General features: G+C 31.0%; 3 protein-coding genes across 3 annotated transcripts; 1 reads left to right on the top strand and 2 right to left on the bottom strand.

Moving 5' to 3' along the window:
• Positions 1–113: 113 nt before the first annotated feature.
• Positions 114–970, bottom strand: LOC8259059. Its single transcript, XM_002516177.4, has 2 exons — positions 578–970; positions 114–475 (listed from the first exon to the last, which is right to left on the bottom strand). The coding sequence occupies exons 1-2, from the start codon at positions 742–744 to the stop codon at positions 340–342; spliced, it is 303 nt and encodes a 100-aa protein (XP_002516223.1). The 5' UTR covers positions 745–970; the 3' UTR covers positions 114–339.
• Positions 971–4,213: 3,243 nt separating this feature from the next.
• LOC8259060 (peroxiredoxin Q, chloroplastic) lies at positions 4,214–6,022 on the top strand. Its single transcript, XM_002516178.4, has 4 exons — positions 4,214–4,590; positions 4,667–4,804; positions 5,006–5,095; positions 5,634–6,022. The coding sequence occupies exons 1-4, from the start codon at positions 4,396–4,398 to the stop codon at positions 5,850–5,852; spliced, it is 642 nt and encodes a 213-aa protein (XP_002516224.1). The 5' UTR covers positions 4,214–4,395; the 3' UTR covers positions 5,853–6,022.
• A 10-nt stretch (positions 6,023–6,032) lies between these two features.
• On the bottom strand, positions 6,033–9,934 carry LOC8259061 (probable flavin-containing monooxygenase 1). The gene is made up of 5 exons (XM_002516179.4): positions 9,414–9,934; positions 8,881–9,121; positions 7,150–7,328; positions 6,716–7,065; positions 6,033–6,628 (listed from the first exon to the last, which is right to left on the bottom strand). Exons 1-5 carry the CDS (start codon positions 9,864–9,866, stop codon positions 6,286–6,288), a joined length of 1,566 nt encoding a protein of 521 aa, XP_002516225.2. The 5' UTR covers positions 9,867–9,934; the 3' UTR covers positions 6,033–6,285.
• Between the last annotated feature and the right edge of the window lie 1,650 nt (positions 9,935–11,584).

Raw genomic sequence — 11,584 nt, 5'->3', positions numbered from 1 at the left:
CTAAGTTGCTGGAGCAGTCACGCAGCAAAAACGGTGTTTTTGGACAAAAGTTTATTAATTCTATGTGGTGCAATTAAGATTATGACTAAGACATACGAAGCCAAGACACAAAATAATCTAAAATGAACATACATACATGCTAGGAATGTAAGCAAGAGTATGACTGAAAGTTATCTGTTTGCGTATCCCAACAAAAACAATGATGTTACTTTTAACAATTTGTAGATCTGGGTATCCTGGGATTGCCATGAGATAAAGACATATGTAGCAATAATTTAGACTGAAAGTCGTCACCTAGTTAGCTAGTTTCTTCAAGAAGAAGGCAGGACGTTTCACATATCAGTCATCTCTCAGTGTCTTGAGAAGCTTAGAAGCCCATCTGCGAACACGTCTCTTCAATGTGTAACCTACAAGAACTCCAGCAATAAAGAAGACGGTACATAGCTTTGAGCAGGTCCAAAGTGAAACTAATTGCCTGCAATTGAACAAATTAGCAATTAACAAAATTTCTTTTAAAAGAAAAACTCAAAAAGGATTAGAAATGAAGAGAATTAGAAGAGGGTAATGGAAATAGAACCTGGAGGGCCTAGTGACTAAAACACGAGATTGATCAGAATAAGATAAAGCAGCAGCTAATCCTTCTTTTGAATTAAAATTGTGCAGATTCTCAGATACGGAAGAATTCGAAATCCCTGATTTTACATCCTTTGAAACGTCACGGAAAAACTTCTGCACTCCTTCCATTTCCTCGAAACGTTTAAATCACATCACACTAACCATAAAAGAGGTTGAAAATCTGTTGGGGGTTTTGGGTTTTAGGGTTCTGAAGAGAGACTGATTTTGGCAGATACCAGAAAAGAACAAGAATAGGCGCGCTTGGTACTTTGAATTGCACTTGCAGTCCCCAAAAGTTTCTGATGTATCAATGTATACCCTTATCTCAAACTTGTATGTTCAATTTTATTTTATCTTTTTCAACACACTAAGTGAAATCTGGGCTTAAAATTTATTTATAGATCTTTTATAAAATCAACACATCCTGACTCTTTCTGATTCCTTTTTCTACATTTGTAGTATTGAGTCTAACTGAAATTGGATGAATAAGAATTAATGGATCTTGTTATAGCAAACATGAATACAAGACTTGATTGTATTAGATACCATTAAATTAAAAAGAAAAGAGGAGTTTACATGCTAATGTTTACTTTTATACTTCATATTTTGAAATTTTTCTTTTTTTGCTAATCCTTTTTTCTTTTTTACACTTTCTAAACCTTTGTCTTTCATTTCTACTTTTGTACGTGGTTTTGGAGATTTGTATTTGATTTTGGATTTTTCATGGCGTATTTTCACTATTTGTTCTCTTTTCTATGATTTATTTTCATAACAATTCTTGACTATCATTTTCTCTTTCTCTTATTTATATTACCGGTTGCTAATATGATCATTCAACCTCCTTTAGTTGATCGTTAATAATAAAAAATCATAAATTTTAACCCAAAATATTTTTTTGATCCAAACTCTAAAAAGATTGCAGCAATTTTAGTTGATACTATGATTCTATTATTTTTTCCTCTATTCAAATTTTTAAAATGATCTTTTATTTTTTTGATATATATATATATATAGACTATCTATTTTTCTTCACCATAATAGATTTTGGAAAGAAAATATGAGATACGTAGACTTTAATGCAAAGGACATTTAATAACAATAATTTTTATATCCAATTTTATGACTTTGTTTCATGAATTGAAATTACTGTACGTAAATATTTATTATAATTAATTAATAGCTATTATGAGTGGTTAAAAATTATAATCTATAGTACTTGTGTAATAAATATATAGGTATTAATGAATTCAAAAAATGGCAATAGACACTCATATCATACTCATAATATAATCAACATATACTCTATATTGTTGAATAAACAAAATGTAGATATTGTTATAATTTTTAAGAGATTTTTAAAACATAGAACTTGTAGCTTTTCTAATTTCTTTTTATTTTTTACTAGTTTTACAAATTATAATTCTTTTTTATGAAAAAAAATTAAGTATAATTATGATTTTTAATCAACAAGCTTATAAACATTGGAAGAGGCTTGCAATCATGTTGTTCTCTTACACAAAATCCAAAAATGATGAAAGTTTTGATATCGAGTCTGAATCATGTGGCAAGCTTAAGAAGGTGGATAGACAAAAAAAATTTAGGAAAGAAACTTGATGTAATTTTAATGTGTTTTTTTGTTGACGCATTGTACATAACGAACTAGTTTTATGGTATTGGTAATAGGTTTAATGATAGAAGTATTGATTTTGATACTAAGTAGGTATTATTTTCTCATAGATATATTTTCAGCTGTAAATTTTATTTGTTTGACTTTATTATAAATGATTTGTATATATGCAAAAGAATTTATTTTTTTAGTTTAATTGTGTAGTGCAATACTTTTGGCCATCAAAGGTATATTTAGATATAAGTATGTTTAAATGTAATTTAAATATACTCATGATATATTATGAAGATACCATTTATATACTCACAGTATACTTATAATATATTTTGATGATATTCTTTGTACACTCAAAAAATAATTCGGTATAAACTATATACTCATAATATATTTAGAGTATACTATATACTGTTAATAATTAGGTTTGAAAAGTTGTTGTCCTTCGGTAATGATAATGTCTATTACATCAAGTTTACATTGTCAATATTCCTTAATGGTGAAGAAAAATAGATATTGTGTATATATTTAAATAAAATATATAAAAATATAATTTTAAAATTGAAATGGAAAAAAATTAGTAAGAATTAGAATATTATATACCTGAAATAAACTCATTAGATACTTTATATTGTTTACTGTATTCATTCGGATTAATAATAACAATACTAAAAAAATTTAGTTATTTTCACACGGACATTTTATCAAATATCTAAACTGCAATATCTAGTTTAACAAAATCAATTATATTTTCATGTGACTTTTCATCTAAAATAAAAATTTAAAATACAAATACTAAAGAATACATATAAAAGAAAAAATAAAAACTTATTTTTTTTTTGTTTCCAAGAAAATCTTTATTAGTGTCCCAAGCAATTATCAACAAGAACAAAAAAAAAATAGCATAGTTCAAATTATTTCAAATTAATCCAAACTCAAGTCATTTTAATTTTTTTCCTCTTCTATTTTTTAATTTTGTTATTTTTAGAAAAGTTTTTAGCCATCAGAAATTCATCTTCCATTACCACACATTAAAATCAAATATTCGAATATAACAAAATAATTCAACTAATAAGAAAAAAGCTTAGATAGACAAAACAAGAAATGACAATAACGATGGTGCTGCTCTCTTTTTCTATTAACAAACATGTTCATCTTTTCTTTAATTCTACCTCTCTCTCTGTTATATGGTTCTTTTCTTTTTTTCTTCTTATAGTTTTTTTTTTTAATCTCATTATAGTAATTATGGTTTGTTTCCTTCTTTTTTTTTTTCAGTTTTTCTTTGTCTAATCAAACTGTATATAAGAAAAAAGATTGAGGAAAAAAATGCGTGTTTTTTTAGTTTAAGGGTATAAAAGTAATAATTTTTAGTTATAGAGTAATTTTATAAAATTTTAGAGACGAATGTATAAAAGTTAGCTGATTTAAAATTGTAAATATTTGTGTAGTTTTAGTAGCTCAAGAGGAAGCGTGACTGAAAATAGAAATAAAACGAACAAAGTAAAACAAAGCAAAAGCTCATCCTAACTTATGAATTTGCATACCCACTTTTCGCCCGCTACATAAAGTCTTCCAAGCCTATAAAAGCACAAGGCCACCATTTGCTGGGCCAAACAATTATCTCATACAGAAGATTGGAGTAAAATAATGGAACCTATTTTTTATATTTTTATTATGTTAAAATATTAGAAATAATTATTTTTTATTATTTTTAAATTATAATTTTAGTTATTTTTATTTTTTTTAGTAAAATAATTAAAGATAATAAAAATAACTGAAAAATAATTTAAAAACAATTCCACCGTCATTTTAAAAAATTAAAAATGATGTTTTTAAAATAGAAAAAAATTATACTGTAAAAATAATATCAAATATCTTTAATTAATTTTAAGATATTTATGAAGAGTAGCCTAATTGAAAGTTAAAAGCATCTGGTGGCAGAACGAGTCATGGGGTGTTGGGGTCAGCATTTGTCCACGCCAGAAACCAATCCATCCCCATCTTCTTGCAACCTCTTCTCCCCAATAAGCTGCTTCCACTCCTTATCTTTCTTTAATATAAACTTTAAATAAAGAAATGCAAGAAATGAAACCAAGAACAAAGCGCATTTCTTGAATTGTTGTCGTTCCCTTATCTTTTTTTCTCATTTTCTCTATCAAATGGCATCTATCTCTCTACCTAAGCACTCTCTGCCCGCTTTGCTTCCTAGTCAAAAACCCAGACTCCAACATTCTTTAAACCTCCCAATTCTCTCCAGATCATCTCACTCTCAATTTTATGGGCTCAAATTCTCTCATTCTACTTCTTTTCCTATCCCCAGTTCTTCTTCTATTAAGACTGCCATTTTTGCTAAGGTACATTTGATCCAAAATGGTAAACTTTTTTTGATCTTTGTGATTCATTTTTGTTGATGGGTGCTTGTTCTTTTAGGTGAACAAAGGGCAGGTGCCACCCAACTTCACATTGAAGGATCAAGATGGCAAGAATGTAAGTCTTTCCAAATTCAAAGGGAAGCCTGTTGTTGTCTATTTCTACCCTGCTGATGAGACCCCTGGCTGCACTAAGCAGGTAACTATAATCAAGTGAGCTAGAGAGACATTGCCTCTTTCATTATTGTCATAAGATATTTAGGAATTAAGATTTTGTTTGAATTCCAAATAATTAGCAGCCAAAAAGTTTTTGGACTTTTAATTTCTGACACGGGTTGAACGAAATGGCAACTTTTATAGCAATGCAGATACTAAAGAGGAGATATATTTGCTCTTGCAGGCTTGTGCTTTCAGGGATTCTTATGAGAAGTTTAAGAAAGCAGGAGCTGAGGTTGTTGGAATCAGCGGTGATGATCCATCTTCACACAAGGTATCACGGAAAGGATTTGTTTTTCCTTTCTTAGAGCATTCAATATCAATGACTGTTAGTTTTGCATTTCTGGTAGGGTACTAATAAGTACACCAATTGAGCTACAGCTAGTAAATTTGCTTACCTTAATTTTATTTTTTTTACTGAAATTAAATCCTTATAACAATAATATTAACAAAAGTAGATCCCTTATTGAGTTTTACTCTTTAATTTAGTCCCATCCAGACAAGTTCAGTTGTCTATGCTTGATCTGGAAAATTTCTAAAATCTTATGCAGTTCATATCCATGGTTTTGCAGCCATACGTTCCCTTTTTTGTGCTGGTTCTATTATCTTGCAATGCAGACACGAGATTAGAATGCAATTGAACCTATATCATTAGCCTTATGCTTTTTACTTTTTGGTTTTGTTCTATAAGACCATTAGCAATTACAGAATAGTTTTACAACATGCTTCAGCTTATTCATTTGACTTATTCTGTAGCCCATAACTAATATCAATCATGCTAGAAGTTGACAGAAAAGCTTAAATGGTTGTAGGCATTTGCGAAAAAGTACAGACTTCCATTCACATTGCTGTGTGATGAAGGAAACAGAGTAAGAAAAGAGTGGGGAATTCCAGGAGATCTGTTTGGAACATTACCTGGGAGACAGACATATGTTCTTGACAAGAAGGGTGCGGTTCAACTCATCTACAACAACCAGTTTCAACCCGAAAAGCATATTGATGAAACCTTGAAATTACTTCAAAGCCTTTGATCCTTCAGTATGTTGTATTGATTTTATATTTACCTTTTCCCCTTCTCATCTGTTATCTTGGAATTCAACATATTCTTGTATTATTCTAGTTATTGTAGTTAATAGCCAGTTACCGGGTAGGATCCTTTGTTATTTCACATATATATACATTCACAAGGATTGAAGCTGTAGCTCCAGTAGTTAAAAACACCTGTCATTGTCTCTGATTTCTGGATGACTTCAAAGTACCAAAAAGGATTACACTTTCTCTTAGATGAATAATACAGTTTATTGAACATTTGGATTTCATATCCTATACATGATAAGTTGATTTACTTTTCAACTACTATTTCCTTATTTTTCTTTCATACAAAAACCCCGAGATGCGCACTAATGTGCTTATTATGTTTGAACATAAAGAATGGCACTGGATATTGATGTACTTGTTAGGCTATTACACCTGCCGATAGTCCTGAGTGCCATATGGGCTAAATGCTTCCGCCAGGAAATTCTTTTTCCTCCAAGAACTCCACCCCATTTCTTCACAGATTTCGTCGCTGTGGTTGATGCTAAAAGTGGAGATGCAATGTTTTTTCTTGTAAAACCTTGTTGTCCTCTTCATAGCTTCGATCTCCTTAGAAACTTGTTCAAGCATCTTCTCCACAGTTGGAAGCTTAAATCGATTGTCAAGTAGCCTTGCCAGCCACATGCTTCGTAGTTCTGCTGTGTGAAGGTTTGAAACACTTTCTATGTATCCCAAAAGAGCCATGTTTGGGATAAGTGGATGAATTGTTCCTCTGCAAGAACAAACAAAACTCAGCATTGTATAATTGTTATGAAACTTAGCATTATATAATATCAGTTCTATGAAAATTAATTTTAACCTGTATAAGGGCATGACACCAGCAGGATACTCTAACAAACTGCAAAAAGGCTCTGGCATGATTTTTTTTAGCTTTTTCATTCCATCGTAACCAGTTGCAAGCATCACAACGTCAGCCTCCAATCTAGTATTATCTTCAAATTCAAGTCCTTCCTTAGTGAACCACCATTTAAATGCTCTTTTGAACAGAATCTTGCCTTTGTCAGCCTCGGAGAAGAAATTTTCTGGCATTAAGGCCATCTGGCATGAAGCATAATCTTCAACGAAAGGATGATCGGGTTTTAATCCGTACTTCTGCAGAGGAAGTTTGTAGAGCAGATAGGACTCTATGAACTTGGAAACTAGATGTCTCTGCAAATATTTATTTCAGTTAGGCAACAACAATAGCACTTGAGTACCGAGTTTATACCCAAAAATGACACAGCTGTGAGTTACCATTGGAGATAAAAGCAGGCAAAGCAGGGCCTTGAGGAGGCTTTGGTTAGGTCTTTCGTGGATAAATTGAGAAGATCTTGTGGAAAAGAACAAGAAAAATGGCAAGCCCCACACCCAGTAATGAGGTACAGTCCAGTGTAAGGTCCTTACCACCATGGTACACGGCTGCCAATCTGGACCTGCAAAACATTTAAAAATAGCCACCATTCATTATTTTGAAAGTAAATTAATTTTTTCTTTTAACTTCCAAAATTTTTAAAGATTGAATCCTAATAAGTAATCGAATATTAAAATAAATAATTTCATAATGCTTTAATTAGGAGTATGAAATTACTTTAGCCTGTAATGATAAAGACAAGCTTAAAGGAGTTATATGTGAATCTTAAACTTTGAACAGAATAGAATTCCAAAGGGGAGAAATATGTGAAGAAAATCTCTTCAACTCATCCAAGTTTTCCTTTCATTTTAACAAAAAGGGCTATGGAGGCAATTTATTTTCTTTTTTAATGAATCAAATTCTAACTAATGTTGAACCTTAGGACCTTATAATTTCTTAAGTCAGATCTCATTTATAGCTGAGAAGAATTTTATGACATGTGCAAATCAAGTAATGGAACAACTTTCGTCAAAGTTGCCAAAAATGGAAATAATATGCTCTTGTTTCTAGGGAGGATGTTGAAATTGAAGATGTTCCTTTGTCTTTTCTGGTATTATAGTCCAAATCAAATTGGATTCAAAATAACGTGCTATTAAAACAGTTGAAAACGTGCGTAGGAGGGGAAATCGTTAAGTCCAAACATGCCACTTCTCTTTCTTTAATTTTTTGGGAAGGTTTGATTATGAGACTTGATGACAAAATGCCCATTTCTCGTTTAGACATTACTTTTATAAGAAGGCATAAAAATCATCCAAAATTCCCCCTTTTCAACGGGGAAATTTTGTAATTTGTCATGATGGACATATGTTTGCCACTCTTTCATGGAGGAAAAGATTAACGCCAAGAAATAATACTAAAATAAAGTTAATATAAAAAAAAAGGGCTATTTTGTAGAAGTAAATATCAAACTTTAAATTTCATCACTCAAAAAGAAAGTTAACATATCAAATTTGAGAGATGAAATGGTCAGATAAGCGATGGTTATGGAGACAAGCAGGTTAGAAATGAAGACCAAATTGAAAAGAATCGATCAAAAACTACGAAGAAAATAATTAAAGCCTAAAGCAAACGCCTAAATTAAAAATTGGCCATCTACTTCATATTTGTAATAATATGACGTGTATCTATAAATTATATATATATAATCTGTATAGTATGGATTCCAAGAAAAAAAGTAAACCAGCCATATGAATAACTGGGTTGACTCAAAGGAAGGAAAGAACATACATAGATATACTCACAAGTCAAACAATTCTTTAAAAGCATAAAGGTATAACATATGTAAATTTTCCATAGCTTACCAGCTAAATTTGAGGTGGGACAAGAAGATATAAAGGAAAGAAGAAGAAGAAAATACAACTTTCTTATGCAAAACAAATGTGAAACCAAGAACTTATATGTATATTTATGCTTAAACGTTAGATCATTGATATTTAATTAATTAAATATTAATAATTTATAGATGTAGTATATAAATAGAGGTATCTTTCGTTTTCATAAGCTAAGCATATATGCAGGTCATCTATTAAATGGGCATACAACATAGAGAGTTTTGTATGGTGGTGTGATTATACCTTGGTTGGCCTCAGCACACTCCAGTGCTAAATCGATGGCTGATTTTTTGAACCCAACAACCACCACCTTCTTTCCTTTCAGAAGCTCTGAAGCAGCTTCCTTCTCAAGTTTACAGTAATCCAGAGGGTGCATAACCTTTCCTTTAAATATTTCCGGGCCTTTATTGTGAGGAAATTCAGGAATCTTTGGTATATCACCATATTTTCCGATGCATATTATAAGAAATTCGAATCCGTACCACTGAAATGGAGAAATGAAATTTATATAATGTAAATCATAAAATTTAAAAAGCATAATGACGAAGAAGAAGATAAGTGAAAGTGTTGAAATTATTACTCTCTCAAAGTGCATGGATTATCAAGGTATTTACACCGAATCAATTAAATATGATTCTCTTAATTCTAACAAGAAAGAGATTCTATGGTGGAATCATTGAACTGTTGCTATAAAATGCAGAAATATAAGCTTCAGTTCAAATATTATTCATCGAGATTATAAAAGGAAAAACAAATAGAAACCCTAGTAAAAAGACCTGAACAGTGTCTGAATCATTGGTTTGCACAGCCACCTCCCAAACTGGATGACCGGGAAGTAGGCTTCCATACTCTCCATACGTTCCATTACAATCGGCAGGTTCCCTGTCACCGACGAACCTGACCTCCACCACCTTAGAATTGAACCTAATATGCTTGAAAAGGTCAAAACACTGAGCATAAGACGACAAGTAATCCAGAATCTCAAGATGAGAAGGAAAACTTGGGTCATCTCTATTAGGCCAAGGGAAATCAGAGAACTCATAATCTGCACGACAGGACTGAAGTTTGGTGGAATGATAGGAGCAACTTTTCCATACTCCACCAAGAGAATTACTAGACTCAAATACTAGCGGATTGTGGTGGGATAGCTGCTTAAGCACAGCTAAACCGCTCACACCAGCTCCAATAATGCCAATTCTTGAGACCAAAAGGTGACTTTGTCTAGCCATACTGGCTAATTAATGATCTCAAGTGCTAAAGATAAAATTAAGAGAGATATGAAAGATGATTGTTTCAGGCTTTGGGATGTTTGTATAGGAAATGTGCATGGGGTTCACATATTTATAGGCCCGTCTGTTGGACTTGTAGTTGGAGAGAGAGAGATCTAATGACAATATAATAATAGTTGAATAAACTTGTTGTCTATACTCATGAGAAATTTCATTAAGTACATGGTTTCATTTTGCCTTCTTTTGGACTGGGGAATGTTGTTTTGGGGAGTTTCTTTGTAAATTACAAACCCTAATTCGTTGCATATAACACATGTCATTTCATGTGCTAGGGTTTGTTGCATGTTTGCATCCCTTGGCCAATATTCTTCCTGGAAATGGCCTACCCATTGCATAACTTGTTTCCTGCTTATATTATTTTAAGTATTAATGAAAGAATACTATTAGATTTTGATGATAGTCAGAATTACCATTAATTATATTTTTTATTTTCCTTTAATACATTTAACATACAACATTATATTATATTTATATTTGTTTAATAAAAGATAGAATTAGTCTTCTTTTATATACATACATCTAGAATTAATCTAGAGCGTGTCAGGTATGATTCTTACAGGTGGCAAAACACTCTCTCAAGAGTTTTGACGCAACTGTATATGTATTCAATATTCAAACTCGAAACCTTAATTAAGCTAGAAGAGATCCTTACCATCTTATATATCCGCACTTGGGTAGATAGAAATTAGTCTTTTAATTAATACATACAAGAGCAATGTCCTTGTTTTATTTTATTATGTTTAATTGAGATGGATTGAAATTTAGGTAGATTTCATCAATCGTTCACTCAAATTTTATTTTTAAATTAGTGAAATTTAAATTTTATTGTCTATTTTTAAATTAATCTCATTTTATCAATGTTAGTTTAAAATCAATTGAGTTAAAAAAAAAACTACAATTTTTAATATTTTTTATTAATTTTAATTTCCTTTCAATTCAACTCCTTATTTCATTCCGAGCCAAAAATATTATTACAATTCCGTCCCCTTTTTTATGATAAATTATTGGACCATTCCTCCCTCCCATTTTATCTCCGTTAAACTCTTGGCTTTAACATTAACCTTCAGGCGGCACTTATTAGTTATTACCTATGTCCTGCGACTTCTTATCACTTATGGCAGTTTCTAGTGGAACCCAAAATAAAATGGAGAGACGCCAATTTGATAATTTAACAAAGATATTAGTCTTGGTGGCAAATATTATGATCTTTGTTGCAGTAGTGAGATCGCTTTTGCAGGCAAACCCATGTTTGACCGCCATTTATCAAGGATCTCTTATCTATTCAAAGATCTCTAATTAATTAATAGCACCAACATCCTTTGAGCAATTAGTTTTGCGTCAGTAATACTAGAGTTACAGTATACCCAAATAACTAATTCATTATATATATCAATAAATTGATATACTTTTATTTTAATTTAGCAACATATATATATACACTTCACTTAATTAAATAATTCACTATATTAACTCTCTTATACTTTTATCATTGTTGTAATTAGGACAAATTTTTAGATAAATTTAATTTATCACATCATCTATAAATAAAACTAATTATACAGTGATTTATGAAAACTCGGTTTATTTGCTTTTCGTTGTTTTATTTTTTATTCACCAGAGGCTCGGTTATTGGAGCTGCATTTATTATAAAGTAATAA

Source organism: Ricinus communis, chromosome 3 (genome assembly GCF_019578655.1).
Source record: "Ricinus communis isolate WT05 ecotype wild-type chromosome 3, ASM1957865v1, whole genome shotgun sequence".
Lineage (NCBI taxonomy): Eukaryota > Viridiplantae > Streptophyta > Magnoliopsida > Malpighiales > Euphorbiaceae > Ricinus > Ricinus communis.
This window is presented reverse-complemented; position numbering and strand designations above follow the sequence as displayed.